The sequence below is a fragment of the Pieris napi genome, chromosome 15, assembly GCF_905475465.1.
Source record: "Pieris napi chromosome 15, ilPieNapi1.2, whole genome shotgun sequence".
In the NCBI taxonomy this organism is placed as follows: Eukaryota; Metazoa; Arthropoda; class Insecta; order Lepidoptera; family Pieridae; genus Pieris; species Pieris napi.
Genome location: NC_062248.1, coordinates 2,413,724 through 2,439,727, shown reverse-complemented (window position 1 = coordinate 2,439,727; position 26,004 = coordinate 2,413,724). Strand labels below are relative to the sequence as shown.

At 34.4% G+C, this 26,004-nt stretch overlaps 1 protein-coding gene and 1 pseudogene across 1 annotated transcript; one reads left to right on the top strand and one right to left on the bottom strand.

Annotated features, from left to right (window-relative positions):
- The first annotated feature begins 970 nt into the window (after positions 1-970).
- LOC125056479 (protein transport protein Sec24A) lies at positions 971-26,004 on the top strand. The gene is made up of 16 exons (XM_047659591.1): positions 971-1,156; positions 1,322-2,555; positions 4,456-4,558; positions 7,392-7,518; positions 8,115-8,302; positions 8,702-8,855; positions 9,970-10,127; positions 11,209-11,282; positions 12,001-12,152; positions 18,592-18,745; positions 19,764-19,939; positions 21,007-21,117; positions 21,868-22,052; positions 22,544-22,749; positions 24,341-24,577; positions 25,623-26,004. The coding sequence occupies exons 2-16, from the start codon at positions 1,333-1,335 to the stop codon at positions 25,732-25,734; spliced, it is 3,360 nt and encodes a 1,119-aa protein (XP_047515547.1). The 5' UTR covers positions 971-1,156; positions 1,322-1,332; the 3' UTR covers positions 25,735-26,004.
- On the bottom strand, positions 12,796-12,914 carry LOC125056987 (annotated as a pseudogene).

Here is a 26,004-nt window from a genome sequence, read left to right as displayed (position 1 = left end):
GACGAAATGGTTCTATACGGTGCTACCAGTAGGCAGTAACGCAATTATTAAAACTCGATCAACTTATACGTTACCTTGAGCTACATAAGAATAAAGAGCAGTGTTGGCCTAGTGGCTTCATCGTGTAACTCTCATCCGAGAGGTCATAGGTTCGATCCCCGGCTGTGCACCAATAGACTTGTGCACACGTAAACATCGTGAGGAAACCGGCTTGCCTTAGGACCAAAAAGTCGACGATTGTATAATAGAATAGAATTGACAAAACATGAAACATATACAGAAATCTGAGGCCCAGACCTAACAAGGTTGTAACGCCATTGATGTTTTTGTTTTTTAAATAATTAACTATAGACTAGCAGGCTTTCACAAGCCTGTCACGAATGTCTCGTGATCTATTGTGGAATTGAGTAACAATAATTTATCGATGATCTCTGCATCGCCGATTTATGGTAAAGATCAGTTACCCAGTAATCCTAGTAGTTACTGTCATAATGTAATACAAGTTAAAACATTTGTATAGTCGGTAAGAACTGGAACTTCGGAGCCTCATATGAAAGTATTTTTTTATATACAATGCAGTTAAGAGTTTTTTTGTTTGACTGCTGCATTAATATCTTCATAAAATATACTGTAAAATGTGCCATCTATACAAATATTTCAGAAACATTGTGATTGTGTAAATATTCATTTTAATTGTATTGTTTATAGTGCCATCTACAAAAACGTATAAAAGTACTATGAGGTTGTTTAACTTAAGATTATCGTTTCTCTAATGATTTAAATTATAAAACACATTAATTGTACTAAACTATGACACCGTTGCCACATAAGTTGTGTAAAATAATTTATTTTATTGACTTTAATATTATAGGCTGTTGAGTAGGACGCTGTGTAAGCGAAACAACGGGTTCGATTTCAACTATGACGATTGACGACAAGGAATGACAGCTGACATTTTAAGTACAATCAGTCAATCAATTTCGACCTCCGCTAGAGGGCGTGTTCTCTGGCACGGCCACGTAAGTCAGGGTCGAAATTTTCTTCGTTTTACAATTTAATCGCTTTTATTTTACGTGTTGTGCTAATATGTGAGAATGGTATAGGTGCAAAAATTGTGAACAAAGTTTTTGTGTTTCTTCACCTCACCCACGCAACGGTAAGTAAAAAAACTAACTTACACTTCTGTCAATTCTAATGAATTAGCGTTAATTAAACATCCTCTTTAATATCACGTTCATTATGTAAATACAAATAAAATCATTGTTACAAAGGATTAATATATCATTCAGGAAGATTTACTAAATTATTTTTACACTTTCAGATTATCAAGTTATGGCTAATATACCACCTAACAATAGCAGCTCTGGGCCACCTAATACGACTTTAGGCCCATATCAGTTCAATCAAGTGCCACCTAATCAATTTACGGGATCTGTAAAACAAGATGCTAACTCGAATATGCCTGTACCACCTCCTGCATTTAATAATCAGGCCAACCATTACAGCCAAAGTGCAAGTAGCTCACCAGCTTTTAACAATCCAATGATGATGCCTCCTCAGAACATGCAATCATCACCTATGAGGCCCCCTATCAAACCATTAACAAATCAAAGTCCAATACCAAACCTCCAGAACATTCCATCCAGTTCAGCCAGTCCTCATCCAATGTATAACACTAATAATCCTTCTCCATACCCTCCCAATCACCATCCACAGCAAATCAATGATAATGCTCCACCCCTAATACCTTCTAGTCAATATAATCAACCCATAAATGGCCCAAATCCTACTAGGCTGCCTGTTAGTCAATATCCACCATCTTCAGCATCATTCCCACCTCCGATAAATCAAAGACCACCATTTCCTCCATTAAGCCAGCCAGCTCCATTTGGTAATCAAATGGTAGGGCCTCCAAGGAGCAATCCTATGGTGCCAGGTAATTCAACATTGGGTCCCAACATGATGGCACCACAATTAGGGCCTTTAAGAAATAATTCAATGAATGGCCCACCTACAGGTCCACCTCTTACATCGTTACCTGGCCCAAATCAAACAAGTGGACCCCCATCGCTGCCATTGGGTCCAATGCCTCCCATGAGGCCACCAACAAACCAGCCTATGACTATGGGACCACCAACTCAAGCTATGGGCTATTCTAATAATTTAAGTGGGCCTCAAAGCTTACCACCATTGTCAGCACAACAACCAATTCCTGGACAACCTCCTATGCCTGGAGCTATGCCAGGTCCACCAAAGCCAAATATACAAAGCCGATATCCTCAGATGCCACCCAGTAACTACCAGCAAGGGCCCCCAAGCCAGGGAATGCCACCTCAAATACCCCAACAAGCCATGTACCCACAAATGAACAAAATGCCAGGGTTGACTCAGCAAATGGGGCAATTAAATGTAACTCAGCAGGGCTTTGACCAACTATGGGGTCAACAAATGGTGGATCTAATGCAGTCTAAGCATATTCTTTCTGAATATCCTGAAGATCCACCGGAAATCAGACTAGGTCCTAACTTTGCCGATGCTCCTAATTGTAGTCCTGAGTAAGTATTGACTGTTTCATATTGCATGCTAATTACTCAATAGCTATAAATAAATTTAATTCTTCTGACAGTTATAAACTTTCCACTATGTAGAAATTATAAGTACACTAAAAGCACAACAAAAATACACATTTCATGCTTCAATCAATTTAAAATATATAATTGAGTGTCTTTTTGATATATGCACTGACAGATAAATCTTAATTTAATGTTTTGTAAATAAATTATCATTTTCATACATGTGTTGAAAGATAAGTGGAATGTCTTTTGTTTGTTTTCCATATAATAGAACTCTTATGTGAATAATTGTATTGCTCTTGTTGTTTTAAATAAAACAACAATTTGGGTCCATCTATAGACTACTAGGATGTGCCATTAACAGAGAATTCATTTTTTATATGGAAGACTGAATATAATATGATGATAGGTTTCTAAAACCTTTCCCTAACTAAAAAATTTAAAATTTTAATATGAAAACACTTATAAATTGTACTTTATTTGTTGATTATGTAATCCTTTTCCAAGATCACTCATAGCTTATGTTGATCACATTACCTTTATGCAAGTTTTGCGTTTAATGTAGATACTCCATTACATTGTGTAGTTATAGAAGATTGTCCATACATATTATGTACTGATTCATAATTTACCTACATCACATTACACTATTGAGCATGTCTTTATGTCAAACTGTTTTCATGTTGGGAAAGAGACACAAGTGTTTAAAACTTTAATTAAAATTGTTTTTTTATATAACGGGGCCAGAGTAACTAAAATATGCTTGTCATATTCCATTACACAGTAGAACTGTTATCTTAACTTTGTGATAAAAATCACCTACTATAGTAAGCAAAGGCTATCTCTGAATCTATACAATGTTGTAGCGTTTTATCATAAAATATTCATTTCATTTGAGAGGACATATTAAATAAATTGTAAGATTAGATGGTATTATTGTTATAGATATTGTAAGATGAGAAAGAAATACTTTGTTAAACCATCTCTGTGCTTTACTTGCTAAGATTTGACTTCAGCCTTGTGTTCAATTGTTGAAAATTTGTTGTTGATAACACAAGAAGGTTGATAACACACTGACTATATAAAAATGATGATCCAAAGAAATGCAATAGAAACAAACTTCAAACATTTATGTTCCATGCTTAGAGTCACATCTATAAATCAAAGAATGAATATGCATTGCCCCTGTTCACACACTTATGTTGTTGAATAGAGGCCATTCCAAAAGTTTCTTCTCGAATTTGCACAAGAAATAATATTGTCACCAGGCTATTTCAGATTTAAATTCCTTTAACATTGAACTTTCAAGGCATTAACATTACTTTCCTGCATGTTTTATCCTTAACACACATACAATACTATAAATAATAGCAAACAAGACTGTTAATTTATTAAAAATAAAAACGTGTGGCACTCGGTAAAGGTATAATTATTTATTTATTTTTTATTTAAGCAGTATTTGTTTTTCTGATATTAATTCAAGTTTTTTCTTTGATATTATTAATTCAATCTACCACTCTACTAGACTCAGTCTAAAACGCCGATATAGCCTGTCTCACTCTAACGCGTACCGGCTGTACCGGCCGCGCTCACGCTACGTCACCGATCTCGTCAGAGAGATGGGAATGCGCAGTATTCGTTCTGTCCCACTCTAACGCGTATTTGCCGCACCTATATTACGTCATCGTGTGTTAGGTTTTTTTCGTTACGGAATTTCTTGATTCGGTCGCCGCGCTCAAAGCCCGCGATAAATCTATGCAATAGCTTAAAATATTAATAATTAAAGCATACGTTACTCGGAGCTAATGTATATATAACTTTTATATAAAAATCTTTTCTCTTATATTAGTATAGATGAACAGTTATTATTTTAATGTTACAGAATATTCCGGTGTACAATTAACAAGATACCTGACACGAATACATTACTACAGAAGTCTAGACTGCCTTTGGGTATTTTAATACACCCTTTCAAGGATTTGAATGTAAGTAAATATTTTGATTAAAAGGCTGGTTAGTACTCGCAATGCCAAGTGGCATTGTGGGTACGCAAAATAACAACGTTGTCCTATGAAAAGGACAACCTTAGTAGCTACAACTGAACAATTAGTTCCTAAATTATTTACATATATCAATGTATTATTACACGGACTTTAATATATATCAATGTATTACGTAGAAATATGTCAGCATATATTTGGGAATATACAATATCAAAATTTATAGAATTTTTGTCTCGTTTATTTATATACAGTGACACAAGAGTAATAAAGACACAACATTAAATATGTAAGGTTTTAACGTTTTAAGGTCACCCGTCTTTTTTATTTATTTGGGAATTTTGCATACAAGTTAGAATTGGTATAAAAAGGATAGATTTAGTAAGCGGTTTAAAATGGTGGCATCGTCAAACATCGCATTAAATTATTTCATAACTTAAACAAAATAACACGGTTTTAACTAGGTCTTTTAGTTAATCTAGTATTCGTTACCAGGCCATAAAATCTTTAAAAATCTATTGCGTTTCGTTATCTGTGTCATAAACAGACTAGCGATTACAGTAGTAAATAAAAGAAATAGTGTAACTAAACCATAGATAAGAATTAGAATTTGTCCTATGAATAATGTCTTGTCCAAGTAATACTGTAATACTTCGGTATTGACAAATCATCGTGTTCCGGTTGTTAAACACGTCTTATCAGAGTTTTTGTCCTATAATGACGTGCATTGTACACAATTAGATGCGAAGAGTTTATTATTGACCCTAAAATAATTTATGATATCCACTACAAATTTACTTAAGGCGTCTACACGGCTCTGAAATCAGTGGCGATATCACGATCATAGTGGTGGGGATGAAATCGACTAGTAGTTCGAATCGGCAGTAGCATACGAAATTAGGGTGCGATTTGCCTACACACGTGTCAAGTCAAGTCAAAAATCATTTATTCATATAGGTAACAATGTACACTTATGAACGTCAAAAAAGAAATATACATTAAATGTTTCTAATTTTACATTTACTGCCAGTTCTCAAATCAAGAATACCATATTCTTGCAAATAAATGATTATTATTATTATTATTATTATTATTATTAAGGGCGTAGAAAGGAAGAGAAGAACTGGCAATTAACTCTCCGCCACTCTTTTCAATCGCCAAGTTTTTTGTTTTACACAACGTTTGTTAGCTGCAATCATTACACCATGTTCCACATGACATCTTAAGTAATAAATTGTAATAAAATAAATTAAAAACAAAGATTTGTCCTTTATCAGCAGGAGGCATTGTGAAATAGGAGCACGCACTTACATTCTCGCGATCTAGGGTGCTCCCCACCACTTCCCCGATATCCTCTGATTTTAGGGTCGTGTGTATACGCTTCAAGGGATATCTGACGTTACGTAATACGTTCTTCTTCAAATAATGATTAGTGAGCCGCAAGTATAATGTGCGCACTTTAGGTTATGTAGTAATATTTCTCTGTCTTAAAAATTATTGTCTCGAGAAAATGTCAAATGAACACTGGCCTTTCTAACCTTTTAGGTCTGGGGCTCAGATATCTCTATCGTAGGTAATCGGTTTTGGGCCGTCGGCTTTGTGTTTAAGGGTCCTTCAGCGAGAGTTCAATGCGCACATAGAAAGTTCATTGGAACTTACGTACTCAGTGATGAGTGTCGCACGCTGAAGCCACAAGCCAACGCTGCTGTTCCGGGGTTTTAGTTGAGAAATGTACCTTGAAAGGATTTACGTATCAAGAGTCGTAATGCGTTTATTTAATTGTTAAGACGGAAGTTTTCTACTCGTTTTTTCTCGTATATTAGAAAGAGACAAAGTATACAACTATAACTAAATGTAAATAACCATGAATAATTGTAAATACCGATTAAATATTATAAACCTATTTATACAGAGTTAGGATTCGACAAGAATTGTGTTCTGTAAATGAAAATAAAACAATTTTAATCAAATCAAATTAATATATTAAAAAAATGTTGGGCAAGTTGGAAAAGTATCTGATAAATCAACTACAATTGCGGTTACAGATGATTCGCGTAACATAAATCCATCTTTCTCACACCTTCCTGGAGCCGGTACCGTTTTTTTTAAAGCAAAAGCAATCTCTGCTTGTGTCCATTTTACTGATAATGCATTTTAAAACTTTAATTGTATTTTACAATTAAAAGAACAGATGACTGAAAATCACAAAAATATGTTTACACCTGGCAACCTGAGTAATTGAGAGCTGACAACTATTGTTTCTTTTTTAATAAAAAAAAAACAGATGCATAATAATTGAATGAATAATCTGTGATTTTGTGTCTTATGTCTATGGTTTTAATGGCTCGTAACGTTTATAACATTATCAAGTATATTAAACAATAATAATTGCAATGCGGTTTTATTAGAAATCAATAAAACCGACCTATATGAAGTTAGGTGTTGCCAATAATAATAATACATCGTCGAAAATAGTACATTCAGATTGATTAATTATAAGAACACACAATCAGCCATATAAAAAAGGCATGCAAATGTTTTATTAATTATCATAATGTCATAATAAGAACGGTTAAATTATTTGTAATTGTTGTCAAAACTTATGGTCTAAATATCCACACTATAAAGGCACCTTGCCTTTAAAACTAGTCACCTTCCCCTTGAATACACGGCAGTAATCTGGGATTAAATAGATATCCCTGGATAGATAATTTTTAAAATACATCATCCAATATGGTACCCACAGCCGTATTGGATCCCTCGGTAGATAACCTATGATTATTATTAAATGTTTAAGTATGGTTATATTTTTTTACAGTATTTACCAGTCATACAATGTACGACGATAGTGCGTTGCCGCGCGTGTCGCACTTACATCAATCCGTTTGTATACTTTGTCGATGGAAAGCGGTGGAAATGCAATCTGTGTTATCGGGTCAATGATTGTGAGTATGTTATTTATAATACAGGAAAAATATTTAGCAAAATGCAGTTTGCACTCAAAACATTGACTGAGCATTTTAAATTTAGGCTTTTTAACGCATGGTCTGTTTTTATATGACAGAGGACATAAAAGCCCATAGACATCGATTTATAACATTAAATGCTTTTTATAAGTAGCTGTCAATCAGGTTTTTTTTTGAAATAGCGAACCTATAGCGTATCTAATAAAAAGGTTTACTTTTTGACACCACTGTAAAGTGCAATTGACTGAGATTTCTGTGACAAAAGAGATAATGCATTATTAAGATGCTTTTATTTAGAGCAGTGTTGGCCTAGTGGCATTAGCGTCCCTCTCATCCCTAAAGTCGTAGGTTCGATCCCCGGCTGTGCACCAATGGACTATATTTCTATGTGCGCATTTAACATTCGCTCGAGCGGTGAAGGAAAACATCGTGAGGAAACCAGCTTGCCTTAGACCCAAAAAGTCATTGGTGTGTATCACAGGAACCTACTTGCCTGTTAGATCGACAAATGAATAGAAATCTGAGGCCCAGACCTAAAAAGGTTGTATCACCACTGATTTATTTTGTTTTAATAGTACCGGAAGAGTTCCAATACGACCCAGTGAGCAAGTCGTATGGAGATCCAACTCGTCGGCCCGAAATCAAATCCGCAACTATAGAGTTCATTGCGCCCAGCGAATACATGCTGCGACCCCCGCAGCCGGCTGTTTATCTGTTCCTGCTTGACGTCTCTCAGATCGCCAGGGAGTCTGGATATTTAGAAGTGAGTTTTTTTTTGTTTTTCTACTTTAGGTAACATTCAGATATGTTAGCGCGTATACCGTATGACAAATCCAAAAATTTTGACGTATGGAGTCAATTTTAGCGCTAATCACCCTTAACGAAGTGAAAATAAATAAAGAAACCCCTAGACATCTTGGTTCTCCCGAAATTTGGGGAAAATTCTCAAGTTGGCATCACTGCTTTAACACTCGCTTGTACGGTGAAGGAAAACATCCCAAGGAATAACGGGAACCAAAAAGATGTGTGTTAGGCACAGAAGGCTGATCACCTACTTGACATTTTTTAAATATTTATAAATATCATTCTTTTATATAATTCCTCAAACTAAAGTATTTTTTTTTTATTCGACTGAGTTTAATATAATATTTTACGTTTGCAGCTGGTCTGTGGAATAATTAAAGAGCATCTGGAACAGTTGCCCGGTGATGCGCGTACGCAGATCGGTTTCATATGCTACGACGCGCACATACACTATTACGTGATCAGCGACGGACTCACGAGACCCCAAGAGTTGACCGTTTTGGATATTGATGGTAAAGTTTATCCATTTCGAATTCAGGAAACAATTGAAATCTAGTCTTGATTAGTTAAAAAAGTTAATAAAAAAATGTGTGCGTGTACAAGGTGTACACACGTAAGAAGTGAAACTTCTTTATGACCTTATTTTTCGAAAAATGATCTACTATATGCAACTTAACGAAATTGGTTAAATAAAGTTTAACAAAAGGCTTTTATTATCATAGACATGAATACAAATACAATTATTTCATTTTACCTTATTACTACTAAGATTATTACAGAATTTCATTAATTGTAATAGAATTATGTATTACTATCATTGTTATCGTAATTATATATTTTTGTCATTAATGGCTTCGAATCTCTTCGGATCAACCGTGGTAGGGACAAGAAAAAGATGGCGTAACCGAAAAACGTAACGATTTGCTACAAAATTTCTCCCATACGTCGATAAAGAACTTTCATTCCAACGCCGATAAAGAAGTTTGACTTCAAAAAGCAACATGGCGCGTAACGGAAAAATGTGACACAAAATTTTTTTCCAACCCCTATAAAGAAGTTCACTTCAAAAAGCGTCTTAAAAACCTCTGAACGGATTTATGGTGAAAAGCAGGACCTCCAAGCCATGGAAATCACAAACTGAAGACAAAAAGCACAAAACAGAAATGGATGAGGTTCTTACTAGATCAGGTCAAGGCTCGATGATGTTGAAACTGAACCGATTTAGGTAGTGTTCAAGTATTTCGTAACGGAAGTTTTGGAGATTTTAACTCCCCCCCCCCATCCCCCATGTAACGCGCTGTTACGCTTTTCTTTACCCCCCTAAAACGTTAACATCAAGTGACAATTTTTACCTAAAAGGCACAATTATGTGGCTTAAAGTACCGGAAAGTCGCTGAAATACCTTTGTTATTTTTTTAATTGCGTTAATGTTTTTAAAAACAATGCGAAATGCAAGTTTTAACCCCCCCTTTCGCCTCATACATAATACATTGTAGTGTTTACATGACCCCTGTCCCCCCAAATTCGTTACGTAATACTTAAACGCTCCCTAAGCTGATATTACATATCATACTTTTTTTGAAGTTGGTTAAGAACGGTTTCAGTTAAAATGAATGTGCCTTACAGATATTTTCCTCCCATCACCCGAGTCGTTGTTGGTGAACGTGGGCGAACAGCGGGATATGGTGCGCGAGCTGCTCACTCAGATCCCCAGGAGATACTCCGTACCTGGATCACCTGCTTCCGCCCTCGGGGCTGCATTGCAGGCTGCTTATAAACTTATGGTGAGAGAAGCATAGCCTTTTTTTACAATATTATTTTATCGCACGTAATGTTTAAATTTTTGTTTTTAAATATTTATTAATTGCTGATGACAAGTGACAAATAATTTTAATTGACAAGTGATATTCAAATTCAAAAATCATTTATTCACGTAGGTAACACAATGTACACTTGTGATTCGTCATTAAAGAACTAAATATTAATGCTTCTAATTTTACATTTACTGCCAGTTCTCAAATCAAGGGCGTAGAACGGAAGAGAAGAACTGGCAATAAACTCTCCGCCACTCTTTTTAATCGCCATGTTTTTTTTTTTACACAACGTTCGTAAGGAGCTGCAACCATTACACCATGTTCCACATGACATTTTAAGTAATTAATAATAATAACATAAATAAAAACAAAGACTTGTCCCCTATCAGCAGGAGGCATGGTGAAATAGGAGCACGCACTTACATTCTAGTGGGAACAACACGCAAACACATAGTCGAAATAATTAACATCACCGCATACACGAATTCAAGTACGACCAGTCACCACGTTAAATAACGTTAATTAGCATCCAATAATTAGTATACGGACTAAAAATGGACTGGACCTACTGGAAAGAGACGTATAGGACGACCAAGGGAAAGATGGACAGATGACATTGTAGAACTAGCGGGGGAAAACTGGATGGATGTTGCGCAAAACAAAGAAAAATGGAAAATTATGGAGGAGGCTTTTACCCTAAAAGGGGCCATACAAAAACCAGATATAAAAAAATAATAAATAAAATCTAACTTAAATTTTGTTAAAACTTACTAACTTAACTAATACTAATAAAATATTAAGGAATATAAACTAACAATTGTTGTATGTATGGATTAAATAAAGCTTTAATAATAATTAGTATACGGTGGGAGAGCGTTTATTAGATTTGTTCGGATTGAAACCTGTAGAGCAGAGTTTCCCAAACTTTTTTGTGTCGTAGACCCCTTGCCATGTTATTCCGTGTTGGGAAAAACATGGCAATGACAATCTGATTATGTTATTTTAACATTCACACAACACAGATTTAAAAAATAATAATATAATATTCCAGTCACCGACCGGAGGCAGAATCACAGTCTTCCAGACATGTTTACCAAATATCGGACCTGGAGCTTTACAATCCAGGTAAGATTTGTATCTTTTAGTTATCACATATAGTATATGCAGCTAGCTTATGTAAACTATAAATTTCCATAATCTTTGACATATGATGTTAATAGATGAGCTATAGACAACAGATTTAGAGATTTAGAAAGTACTTATGAACTGTGTGAGTGCTTAATATAGCGTACTTCATTTAGGGTGTGATTTATTATTTTGTCATTATAATTGATTCGATTAGGAAATTTGACTTTTTCTTTTGGATAAAATTATTTATTAGTAATAATAATCAAATATACAGTATTTACAATTTTCCTAATCTACATAGTAATATTAAAAATTAATAATTGAAGTTGAAGGAAAGAGTCTTATATGAGTTAAATATATTGGTACAAATATATTATTTAAAAAAAAGTTTTTTTTTAATGGAATACCCTCTTGCGGGTTGACTGGAGGGTTATGTGGGATTTAGTTCAACATTATTCGACTATTATGATTGGTTGTTACAAATTAGAAGCCTAATTGCAAAGACCGCTAAGAATTACATCTGTTAGTCTCAACTCTGAAAATTATTCTAAATCTTCCAATGAATCTAGACTTTAGAGTCTGTAAAAAGAGAATCTTCGTGCGATTATGAGGTCTTTCAAATGATAAATTACCTTTTTTATGTTGACGTCATTATATACACTAATCTTGATACTTAAAGTGAAAATATTTAATAAATAATAACATTAATCATCAGAGAGGACCCCAACGCCCGGTCATCAAAAGAAGTTGCACATTTGAATCCGGCCACAGATTTCTACAAGCGGCTTGCGTTGGATTGCAGCGGAGCGCAGATTGCAGTGGATCTGTTCCTTCTGAGTTCGCAGTATTGTGATTTGGCAACACTCAGTAAGTATTCATATACACGGGGGCGATAGCGTATCTAATAGTATATTGCATATATTTATAAAATGTTTATATAGCTTGGGTTGATAATTTCTTGAAGTAGTCATTAAAAACTTAAATTTAATTTTGACTTTACTTGAGTTCGGTGGCGATTGTTAGAGGGATGTTCAAATAAATGAAACTCTTTGTTTGAGTGTTAAAACGTGAGCTTATAACTAACAAAAAATTGTGACTTTACTTATGTTTGGATTCTTAAAACACACCCCTTATGTATAAGGAAAATAAGTGATGTGTTGTACATTCTCTGAAACGAGAATTTTACATTTTTATTTATTAAATCAAAACGAAAATATGTAACTTAACTAAGGTTAGGTCACAAACCTCCTGCCTTTGTTTATGAATGAATAGTTTAATTTTAAAATGGCTGGAATATTTGTAAGGATCAATAAATCTAAATCGAAAATACATTAACTTGCTATCCGTTACTGGTGCTTTTAGCTTGCCCTTTTACTAGATAAAAAACTTTAGAGGTGTCAAGGGACACCCGGATGGAACGAAATTCCTTTCGATTAATTTATATGTTAATTGGTATCATAACAGTATGATAGATTTTCTCGACACCAATCTTACGACGAAAAAAAAAAAAAGCCAACATCACGAGGTGTTCTCAGGCGGTCACCCATCCAAGTACTGACCTCGCCCGACGTTGCTTAACTTCGGTGATCGGACGGGAACCGGTGTATTACAATAGACAAAAAAAGTGTCGTGACAACTTTTCGTAAGAATTTTTTCCGTCTAGCCCCCTTTCACAACGCGCGATAAGGAACTTCGTTCCAATAAAATTATCATTCTCTTAATTTTTGTGTTGCCAATAAACATGTTAATTTAGGGGAATAGAAGAAAACAAATTCAAACTGTTTATTTCCTCGTAATATCTTTATTTTTGATTATAAACCAAATTATCAAAACCATTCGATCTGAAGCCTCATTGAACATTTTCAGCTTAAATTCCAAATTTTCAGAAATACAATAACAACAATAGATAACAATTGAGGGTACCTAGGCAAAGTCAAAGTCGCCTCGACATAATTTTTGTGATTAAAAATAGAATAAGTGCATAAAAAGGTTCAATAAAGGAATTATAATAAACTAAGCTATCGCCTACAACATATATCGTGTAGAAGCAAGCAAAGATATATGTATACTGTAATTATTCAGTTGTGAAAATTTTTTGATTAACCGTCATACTTCGTTGGGAATAATTGGCCATCATACTTCGTAGTCTGAGTCATATCATAAGAACTATAGTGAAAGTGAAGTGTCGTCTGTTTTAGAAGTGATTTGTGATAATCAATACTTTGATTATAAGACGTAAGAACATTTTTGAATAACTTAAGCTGTGTTATGTTCAATTTATTCGCAACATTTGTCGGCAACTGATTGGCACCTGTCCATAGATAGCTCTTTGGTATCTTGATCTGAAGTGTAATAAGGATCAAATCTTAGTTTTTTTTTATTTTTTTATTGTTTTTTAATTTTTCTTTTTCGATTGGACTCATAATTTGAGTAAATATAAATAAATAACAAACAATGCCGAAGTGTATTGCTTGCGTCAGAGACCTGGATATAAGTACACAAATCAGGTGTACAAAATGCTTCAGAGGCTGTCATATCGAATGTGCGAATATTGCGTCGGAGACATTAATTAATTCCTGGATATGTCCTCCATGCTTACGCAGAGAGGATCGCGGTCAAAGTATTTCACCTGAAAATATACGTACATCAAAGGCGCGGCGTAATAAGAAGGATATAGGATTGAGCGACCGTTGCGTGTCAAAAGATGAGTTACAGCTGTTCATAACAGAGGGTATTAAACACGCAATAGACTCCAAACTTGAACACCTAGAATCTAAGCTGATAGAATCTCTGAAAATGTCTCTTCTTGGTGAGATAAGGGAAGAGATAAAATCAATCGTCACCCCATTTGTGAACGAGGCTGAGCGTCTCAGGGAGGAAGTGAATATTTTGAAAAGTGATGTCCAAAACAATAATACCCTTATTAAAGAACTGCAATCTCAAATAAATAAACAACAGCAATGGAATAGGATGAACAACCTCGAGATTGTTGGGTTACCCCATTCCACCAACGAATCCACACACGCCTTAGTGAAAAAAATAGCAAAGCATGCAAACGTCGTATTGCAGGATGAACACATCGAATATGCTAATCGCGTTCAACCGAAACAACCTGTATCTGGTAAACCAAAGACAATCGTAGTGCGCCTAAAATCACGTGATATTAAGGATAAAATTTTATCTGGCTTACGTCGAAAGTGAGGCATTCAAACACTGGATATAGGATTGTCAGGGGAATCGAAAAAGTTCTTTGTCAATGAGCATTTGACCCCAGAAAACAAGCAACTTTTGAAAGAGGCAAAAGCTCTTGCTATAAAAAAAGGTTTCAAATTTGTGTGGGTTCGCAATTGCTGCATTTTTTTACGCCGGAACGAAGAATCTCCTGCTATATCAATAAACATCAGGCGCGATTTGGAGAAAATCTGTTAATTATATGTTCTTATATTAAGTACCCATATTACACAAAACAAATTAAATTTTACATAGTAGCCTTACTACCTAATTTGAGCATTCATAACCACCATTCATACACACAAAATCACATGAACATTATACCTACTCATAAAAACACTCTTCTACATAAATACAACTTACACACCTGCCTATGGATATTAAATGTAATTAAAAAATACAAACATTTGCGCCGGTTAAAACCTCAATATTCTGTGCTTAAACATCTCGGGTCTTCATCGCTAGTACTATATATAAATATATGCATACACTTTTATACCTTCACACTTAGTAACAATGATTACAAATAACCTAAGTTTGTTTTATCAAAATGTCCGTGGATTGCGCACAAAAACACTAGATTTAAAACAGAACATACTCATGAACGACTTCGATATTATTCTAATCACCGAGACTTGGTTAACTTCTGGCTTTTACAATACTGAATTATGTGATGACCGATATGATGTGCTCCGTCTCGATCGGAATTCTAAAAATTCTACTAAAACGTCGGGTGGTGGTGTTATGTTGTGTACGAAAAGGTCACTGCATGCGCAAGAGATGGCCGAGTGGACGTGCGACGGCGTTGAGTGCGCCTGGTTGACTATTCCCGCTAGTACGCTCGCGTCGAATGAATGCAATAAACGCGAACTACATATATGTATTGCATACATACCACCTGACGATTTGCAGTCTGTAAGACTTACAGCGTTTACAGACTTTCTCCTATATATTTTCTCATTACACCCAAATGATCATTATATCATAGCTGGCGATTTCAATCTACCCCACATAGGCTGGTCTCCTACCTCTGATCCCACCTTCCTTAGGCGTGGTACTGTAAACCTACAAAATGCGGGTGCAAAGCTTATTGAATCATGCAGTAGTCTAGGTTTCAGTCAGTATAATCTTCATAAAAACTCCTCTGGAAATATACTAGACCTAGTATTTAGTGACATATACATTGAGGTGTCTAAATCTTGCAGCTATCTCGTTAAAGAAGACCCGAACCATCCATGCCTGGAACTGAAATTGACGGAATTGATGACGCCTAGTATTAAATTAAAAAAGGAGATAAGATATAACTTCAAGAAGGCTAACTACGATAAATTAAATGAATATCTTAACGGTATAGACTGGAATGACTCTCTAAGAGGCGACACCATTGACATAATTGTGCAGAAATTTTATTCAATCCTCCACCGTGGAATTGATCAGTATGTGCCTAAGACTACCTTTTATGCTCATAACAAATATCCGGTCTGGTATACTAAGTCGCTCATACACATAATACGCGACAAACGAACTGCACACTCTCGATGGAAAGCAAGAGGAAACCCACGAGATTACGATGAGTTTTCCTTACTTCGTTCAAGACAGAAGGCAGTCCAAAAAAAATGTTTTAAGTTATATATGCAAAAAATACAAACATCGTTAAAGAAAGATCCAAAGAAAATCTGGTCTTATCTAAAAACCTTACGAATTAATAACACTGGCTATCCAAATAGATTACAATTAGGAAGCAATATATATAATAACGAATCGGAAGCATGCACGGGATTCAGTACTTTCTTTGAGAGCGTATTTCAACAAGCAGCACCTTCATACCATGAAATTCTGCAGACTAATACGGAAGTAACCGACAACATTATATGTAAACTAAATACAACCAAATTTGATATATTGAAGATACTAAATTCATTAAATGCGGAAAAAGGAGCTGGGTATGACGGTATACCACCTATTTTTATCAAAAAATGTGCTCAAGCTATTACAGAACCACTGTACATAATACAGAACTTATCCGTGAACACATTTGGCATTTATCCTGATGTATGGAAGATAGCTAAAATAATACCTATTCATAAGAGTGGCTCGCGGTTGAGTATTGAAAATTATCGACCAATATCGATACTTAATACTTTCAGTAAAGTCTTTGAAAAGATAATTTATAAAGCCATCCACAATATAATAAGTAATTCACTTCCCGATGAACAGCATGGTTTTATCAATAAACGTTCTACGATAACCAACTTAACCGTGTTTACGAACTATGTACTGCAAAGTATGGATGGTGGTGCACAGGTTGATGTAATTTACACAGACTTTGAGAAGGCTTTCGACAGAGTGGATCACACCATCCTATTACATAAGCTCCAACTTCTAGGGATACGTGGTGACCTACATCGCTGGTTTTGTTCATATATAACAAATCGTAGACAGGCGGTTGCGGTTGGCAGTGCTAGAAGTGACTTTGTTCGTATAAGTTCTGGAGTTCCTCAAGGATCTATATTGGGTCCCCTGTTATACAATGCATATCTTTATGACATAAATAGTACCATTAAAGATTCAAATTACCTTATGTTCGCTGATGATAAAAAGATATATTTAAAAATAAACAAAGAAGGAGACTGTCACAAAATTCAGGCCGACCTAAATAACCTTTCCAATTATTATAGACAAAATCGAATATCGGTTAATGTTTCTAAATGTGTCAAAATAACATTCACCAGAAAAAAAAACAAATTTAACTTTAGCTATCATATTAATAACAAATCTGTAAAAGAAGTAGATTGTGTTCGTGACTTAGGTATATGGTTAGACTATAAAATGACGTATAATAACCATATTGACACAATAGTTGACAAGGCCTATAAGCAGCTTGGTTTTGTAAGACGTGTTAGTGAACATTTTCATGATGTCGACTGTATGAAAGTGCTATACTATACGTACGTAAGAAGTATTCTCGAATATGGTTGCTCGGTTTGGTCACCTAGTTACACTGTACACAAAGAAAAAATTGAAAAGATCCAAAAAGACTTCATAAAATTTATCTCCTATAAGACTTACAATAAGTTTAATACATATAATGACGCGTGTGAACATTTTAAAATTAATACTTTAGACTCTCGACGAAAACAATATGATTTATTGCTACTACATGACATCATCTCAAATAAAATTAATTGTAGCTCCCTTCTAGAAAAATTGCCCTTCCTTGTTCCTGCCTACCAGACTCGTAATCGTGCTTTGTTCCATGTTCCTCACATTAACACTAACTATGCAAGGAACTCAGTTCTGTATCGCGCAGCCCGGACATACAACGACCAATATTTAAGCCTCGACCTGTTTAAGCTGTCGCGGAATATGATTAAAAGAAGTATTAAGAATATCCATAGCGCAAAATCACCTGCATCATGAGCATACCCCACATACACACCTTCACGTACTTACCCTCACTTTTACACCATCATACAACACAACCAAATTAGGTACCACTTAGATAAATGTATTGAATAGTTTTTATTTGTTTGTTCCCTTTTATAAATTCTTGAACCATTTTGTAGTTAATTGTATTATTATGTATTCCATATTTGGCTATATTTTTAATGTAACTGTTTGTAATTGTATATAATTTATGTTAGCTGTAGGTTTACAAATAAATAAATAAATAAATAAATAAATAAATAAAGGTGGTGTTACAACCTTTCAAATCTCAGATTTCTATTTGTTTCGGGATCGATTTTTCTAATTGGCAAGTAGGTGATCAGCCTTCTGTCTCCAATACGTTCGAATCTATTCAGTAGAGAGGAACAGAGTCGCACGCTCAAACCGCTAATTTCCTCTCTCTCTTCCTCTCAAAGTCAAATCATTTATTTCAATTAGACCTCCTAAAATGACACCTTTGAACGTCAAATAAAATATAAAGAAGATTCTAGTTGCCCCTTCCAAAAGGTAGTTTCGTGTGGAGAAGAATGGGCAAGAAACTCCACACTTGCTCTTTTAAAATAGGTTTACAATATTTTGTTACATTTGTTAAATAATTATATGTGAAGACAATGTACTCTTACTCCAGGTGGTATGAGCAAATTCAGTGGGGGCTCAGTTTACCACATCCCGGTGTTCAACGCGTCCAGGCCTAGACAGGCTGCGCACCTTAGGAATATGTTCACGAGATATCTTACAAGGAAGATTGGCTTCGAAGCTGTTATGAGGGTACGGTGTTCCAGGTGAGTGAAACAGAGAGTCTTTGTTTCTTAGAAAATATTGTAGGGAAATACAGATGTATCTTTACGAACTATATAAAAACTTCTTAACAACGAATAGTGGCCGATCCTTGAAAGAAAGAAAAACAATCAAGTAAAAATACAATTTTATTTGACTAATAATTTTTTTTTAATTTGATAAATATTTGTTTTAAACATTTATAGTCCAGTCAATTTAGGTGACTCGTAGGAAAAAAAGTATTGACACATTTTTCATAGATAATTTTATGATCTAAATTTTTGTCTCAGGTATTTTTATGTTAAAACTTACCGTTTTGCTGAAAATCGCGAAAAACCTTTGACATTGAATAAAAAAAATTCCATACACGGGAATGGGGAACTTTTAAATATTATTTATAATTATGTTTTGAACAATTTTACTGATTTCTTGGGGACTTTATGTAACTTCACTCTCATTTTTGGTCTAGATTGACCGGACTATTATATTTTCAAGACTTTTATAAAGCTACTAGCGACCCGCCACGGCTTCGCACGGTATTTAATTGGATAAGGATTAATGCTGTTTTGGTTTAAATCGCTTCGAAAATTACCCATTATTTGTCGTAAAAAAAAAAAAAAAGACAAATCACAAAAAAAAGTATTGTGGGATATCCATAAGAGATAGACCGTCGCGAAGTTTTCTGTAAACCTTTTCAATGTGTACAATACTTTACTAAGTATGTACTCATTATTTTGATAAATCTCGTTGGGTTCAGCCTGCGTTTGCAATGCATAATTATTTACGACAACACATTAGAATCCTCAAAAATAACAGTATTTCTCCATTATTTAATGGTTGTTATTATACATATAAACCTTCCTCTTCAATCACTCTATCTATTTAAAAAAAACGCATCAAAATCTGTTGCGTAGTTTTAAAGATTTAAGCATACATAGGGATATAGGGACAGAGAAAGCGACTTTGTTTTATACTATGTAGTGAAGAAGATGTATATATAATAATGAACTACAATCCCTTCAGGGGTATAACGATACACACATTCCACGGAAACTTCTTCGTGCGTTCGACGGATCTGCTCTCGTTGCCCAACGTGTCCCCGGATGCTGGGTTCGGGATGCAGCTGACCATCGAGGAGTCCTTGTCCGACCTGCAGCAGGTCTGCTTCCAGGCTGCCTTGCTCTATACCAGCAGTAAAGGTGTGATATTTATAATTATTATGAAATGTTATTTTTATATTGACAGGCTTTAAATGAATGTACTCCACCAATTTAAAGCATGTTTTATAAAATTTATATTATATAAAAAAAAATTAGGTCTTGGCCTCAGATTTCTGAAACTGTTTGATGATCATTTTTAAATCTAATAGGCACGTAGGTGATCAGCCTCCAGTGCCTGACACACGCCGTCGACTTTTTGGGTCTAAGACATGTCGGTTTCCTCCCTTTACCGTTCGAGCGAATGTTAAATGCGCACATAAAAATAAACTTCATTGGTGCACAGCCGGGGATCGAACCTACGACCTCAGGGATAAGAGTCGCAGTCTGAAGCCACTAGGCCAACACTGCTCTAAAGTCTAAACCAATGTCAAACATATAATATTTTTTGTGTGCTATTTAGCGTGGGAGAGTATTTAGATCCTTTGTTTACATCAATTATAAATTACTTAGCTTATTATTATTATTATGACATAATGATAATCAATATGACATTTGCATGCCTATTTTTGTATGGCTGATTTTACTAACCAATCTGAATGTTTCACTTTCTTTGCAATTAAACTATTTATTGAAGTGAAACTTCTTTATCGGGGTTGGAAAAAAATTTAGTGTAACATTTTTTCGTTACGCGTCACGTTTTTCGGTTACGCGCCATGTTCTTTTTTGAAGTCAAACTTCTTTATCGGCGTTGGAAAAAAATTTACCGTCACATTATTTATTATTATTATTTATTATTTATTACATATTTATTATTTATTATTTATTATTTATTATTTATTATTTATTATTTATTATTTATTATTTATTATTTATTATTTATTATTTATTATTTATTATTTATTATTTATTATTTATTATTTATTATTTATTATTTATTATTTATTATTTATTATTTATTATTTATTATTTATTATTTATTATTTATTATTTATTATTTATTATTTATTATTAACACTTCAAGATTAGTTTGTCACTGAAGTTTTACTTCTGACATGTGTACTTTGTACACACACACTTTTTATTTATTGTTAATGTTAAATTTCCAGGTGAAAGAAGAATACGAGTTCACACGATGGCTCTACCAATAGCGACCACTCTCACTGACGTACTCCACGCCGCAGACCAGACCTGTATTGTGGGACTTCTCAGCAAAATGGGTGAGACTATTGCAAAAATACATAATATATAGGCGATATGTTAATTTTTTTTGAAAAACTTGTTTTTAATCATTGTTTACTCGATTTCAAAAAACGAGTATTTCTTGTTGTACTTTGTACAGTTTTACTCTTTATCAAATGTTTACATTGAAATTAACGAAATTTATCGCAAGAATTGCATCAAAACATGTCTTCTAGCAAAAGTAATGGAAATTATTTAGACATAAATGACTGACTCCGTACGATTGGCTACCTCTCTGTCATCTTTTAAAACTCTTCTGTATAATCATTTCTTAACCTTATCCTATCCTCATCAATCGTGACTTGTATAATTCTTATGTTTCCTTTTACATCACTATTCGCTGTTCATGTATTTGTAAGATTAGCTTTTAAGTTTTTAGTTTGTATTACTTTAGATTAAGGATTCTGCACTTCTCGCACGCATCATGTTTCTTTTTTTTTAGTTTTTCTCTTAACTAGGGTTGCCTGGAAGAGATCGCTTATTAGCGATAAGGCCGCCCGTTGCATCCCTTATAATTTTTATGTATTGTTTTTCTTTTATTTGCAACGAAGTGTAAATAAATAAAATAAAAATAAATAAATGTCAGAAAAATTTAAATCTAGTTTTAAGAACTGGTTTAGACATATGAATTTGAATATGAACTTTAGAAAATATTTTTTTTTCTGCATAATACGTCATACAGAGATTACATGAAATATCGAAATCTATTTTTATATTAAATATTTCAGCCGTGGATCGTTGCGTGACAGCCTCGATGTCTGAAGCTAAGGAGGCCCTCATAAACGTGGCGATCGATGTGTTGTCGGCTCATAAGCTGTCTCAAAACCTTCCAGCCGGACCGGCTTCCAGCTCACTTATGGCACCTATGTCGTTGCGGTTGCTGCCTATGTATTTATTGGCCTTGATGAAAACGGTAAGGTTTTTTGAATAATTATCTCCGGCGTATAGTTTTGTTAATTACGTAATATTAATAAACAAAGCTATCACCACCCACCATTAAAATCCATTACAAATTACTAGATTATAATCAAATTTCAAATGTGACTCGGTCTGTAAATGGCCTATACGGCTATAAGAAACATTTTTTTTTAAGACAATTCACACCAATTGACCGAGTCCCATGCTAAGCTGGTGAAGCTTATGTTATGGGTACTAGGCAACGGATATACATACATATTATAGATAGATAGACATATAAATACATATTTAAACACCCAAGACCTAAGCACAACACCAAATTCTCGTCACATCGATGTTCGTCTCAGCCGGAGATCGAACCCGGGACTTATGGATTCGCAGTCAGGGGTACTAACCACTAGAACAATGAGTCGTCGGTCTAGTGGTTAGTAGTAATTTGACAGTTTTAGTATTTTTTTATAATTCCCTTATTTTTTTTAATTTCAGAAAGCATTACGTACGGGCACGTCTACGCGGTTAGACGAACGCGTTGCCGCCATGTGCGATCTCAAATGTCAGCCACTCGCCCAGTTATTGCGGACGGTTTACCCGGATTTATACCCGATACATACATTGGAACAGCACACGCATAAAGATGAAGTAGAAGAGGAAGTTAATCCCGACCCTCCAAGATTGCAGCTTACTTCGGAGAGGTTAGTAGGAAAAAAATGATATAACACCATTGATATACAAAAAACCCAAGATGCACAGTCTCGAATAAAAGTAACGCTCGAAAGTGTCCCGAAACACTATTTCTGTCTCTTTCTATAACAGTATGTCTATAACAGTATATGTTACAAGCATATATTATTGCAAAATCAACCTTACGCGAATTGCTTAAAGTTGTTATTACAACGCAGTGTATACGTACATAAAGAAATAAAATTTGACGACCGACCGTGATCGGTAGGACAAGGTATTGAGTGGAGTCGAACATGACTTTTTTATTTACAACTATTTAACATAATTTTAAACTTATCCGACTTTTCGGGTGCTTTACAGCGTGCGTGGTCACGGTGACTGAAGACAAAAGGTGTTGGATGTTAAATAGTTGTAAATTTATAATAATACATAACTTTAATCCGGTTAAAAAGTTTTTTCTTTAAATTAAAAAAAAATGTTAAATTGGCTACCTGCTGACCTACACTTTATATAGCGTAAATATATTTGTCAAAAACTACACACAAAAAAGTTCAAAAGTACATAAATTTATTTATAAAAAAAAACACAAATAAATAACATCGACTCCACTTATTAGACGCGAGACTATTTGAAATGAGCGCACAATTTAGAATGTTCCGCTCATTTTTTGAGGACGTTTTTTAGACGTTGATTGTGCATCTTGGGTTTTTTGTATATCAATGTATAACACCAATAAATACGCCCCAATAGTCATGTGGAGGAAGGATGGTGTACTGTTCCTCCAACCTAAAGGGAGGATCTTCGGACAGTCTAACCACTGAATGGTTAAACTGGAAGGTCTAGAAGTTTCAAGTTGAGTTTCAGAATATGACGTCATCGCAGTGTTTTGTTTTATTGTAGGGGTAAACTCAAACTCAAAATAACTTTATTCATATAGGTAAACAAGGTAAAAAGTACACTTATGAACATCAGAAAACAAGTTAAATTAATTGTAAAGTTACATTACTACCAGTTCGCAAGTCAAGGGCGTAGAGAGAAAGAAGAACTGGCAAGAAACTCTCAAGTTTTGAGTCACACAAATTGTTTGTACTGGAGCGAATCAATCCCAAGAATTAGGATCATTTAAATATTCGTCAAATTTATAAAAAACTTTATTGATTAATTCACGTTTACGAGAGTTTTTAATAAAGTATGATATATGTACAATACAAATAATATGAGACAATTCTCAATGTCAAGTCAATACTTTAAGTAATAATGTAAAAATCCTTAAGACAAATTTGGCCGCCATTGTGTGTGGCAGAATATGCGAACTTACGATTGTACCACTTTACACACTTTTATATTATATTCTTGCAATAAATTATTATTATTATTATAAAATTTTCATATTCACAAAAACTTAAAGTTTGTTGAGTCACTTAACACAAATTCTGGATCCACTCTTGATTGGTTACACTAGCGTTTCTGTCTAAGCTTAAGGGACAATTTGTTAACAGAAATAAATAATTGATAAATGTATTTGACTCGGCAAATGTTTTGCCTAAACCCAGTGTAATTTTTTTTTTTAAATAAATCTTAAAATATATTTTGACTTTCCAGAATTAACTTAAATGGCGCATATCTCCTAGACGACGGAGAAACAATGGTCATCTACGTTTGTAACGCGGTCAGCCCCGCGTTCCTCTCTGAGATCTTCGGAGTAGCGGCATTCTCTCAACTGCCGGATGAAGCCACCACTTTGCCTCATTTAGACAATAAAAGCAATGCTATTTTACACGCCTTCATAGACAAACTCAACGATGACAGACCTTACCCATCCAATTTAATTATACTCAGGTAAAGATAAAAACCTATAATTTATGTATTCTTTATACACTTAGATTAATTAATTAAGAAATTTTCTTGATTTGGCGCTACAACTTTTTTAGGTCTGGGCCTCAGATTTTTCTATCTGTTTCGTGATCATTTGTCAATTTAATAGGCAAGTAGATGATCAGCCTCCTGTGCCTGACATACTCCGTCGACTTTTTGGCTCTAAGGCAAGTCGGTTTCCTCACGATGTTTTCCTTCACTGTTCAAGCGAATGTTAAATGCGCACATAGAAAGTAAATCCATTGGTGTACAGCCGGGGATCGAATCTACGACCTCAGGGACGAGAGTCGCAAGCTGAAGCCACTAGGCTAACACTGCTGCTGTTTTTTTATGTCTGTTAGGTAATTAAGTGTAAATAAATAAATACAGATAAATGAACACCAGCTGCTAAAAAAACCTGGCATGATTCTGAACATTCATAAAATAATTAGATTATTTTAAAAACATTGGTGAAATACTCTATTATAAGAAATGGATGGAATTTTACACAAAAAAATCTTTATTAGATTAAATTGTTTTTAACAAAAGTTTGAATATTTTTTTTTTGTTTCAAGTTTTTTTGTTTTTGTTAGATAAAAATTATAACATATAATTTCATTTAACATAAAATCATAAATTATGTTGAATGTTTCATCATGGACTCTGGTATCACTTTCCAATACATAAAAATGTCAAAAGAAATATTTAGATAATCTTAAAGTATATTTATGATTGATACTACCAAAAAGCAGTGTTGGCCTAGTGGCTTCAGCGACTTTCATCCCTAAGGTCGTAGGTTGGATCCCCGACTGTGCACCAATGGACTATCTGTCTAATGTACATGTTTCACATCCGTAAAAATAACATGGTCAGACAGAAAGCTGATCACCTGCTTGTCTATGAAATAAAAATGATCAAAGAAACGGATACAATCTGTCAAGATCTATGAAGGGTTGGAGCGCCGCGAGTATTTATACCTAAATTAGTTAAATTTATGATATAACCGTTGTTGTAATAATTTTTTTTACAGAGATAACTCGCCAACTCGGACGAAATTCACCGAGCGTCTGATAGAAGACAGAGTAGAGTCAGCCTTCTCATACTACGAGTTCTTGCAACATGTCAAAAGTCAAGTGAAGTGAAGAAACTAAAGTGTATATTTTAGTGTAAAGTGACAAAGTGTGAAAGTGTGAACGGTGTAAAGGCAGAACGAAAAGCAATGGTAATTACATTAAGTATTCATTTTAATCCTTTCTATGAACAAGTTTCACTTCGCGGATTTTATTGGTAACAAAAACTCACTGTTGATACTCAAAATTAAATCATTTTATTGAATTAACAAAAGCCATTACATGTTAGTTGATCGCAGTGTAAACACAAAATGTAATTGAGTATTATAATTAATCAGAGTA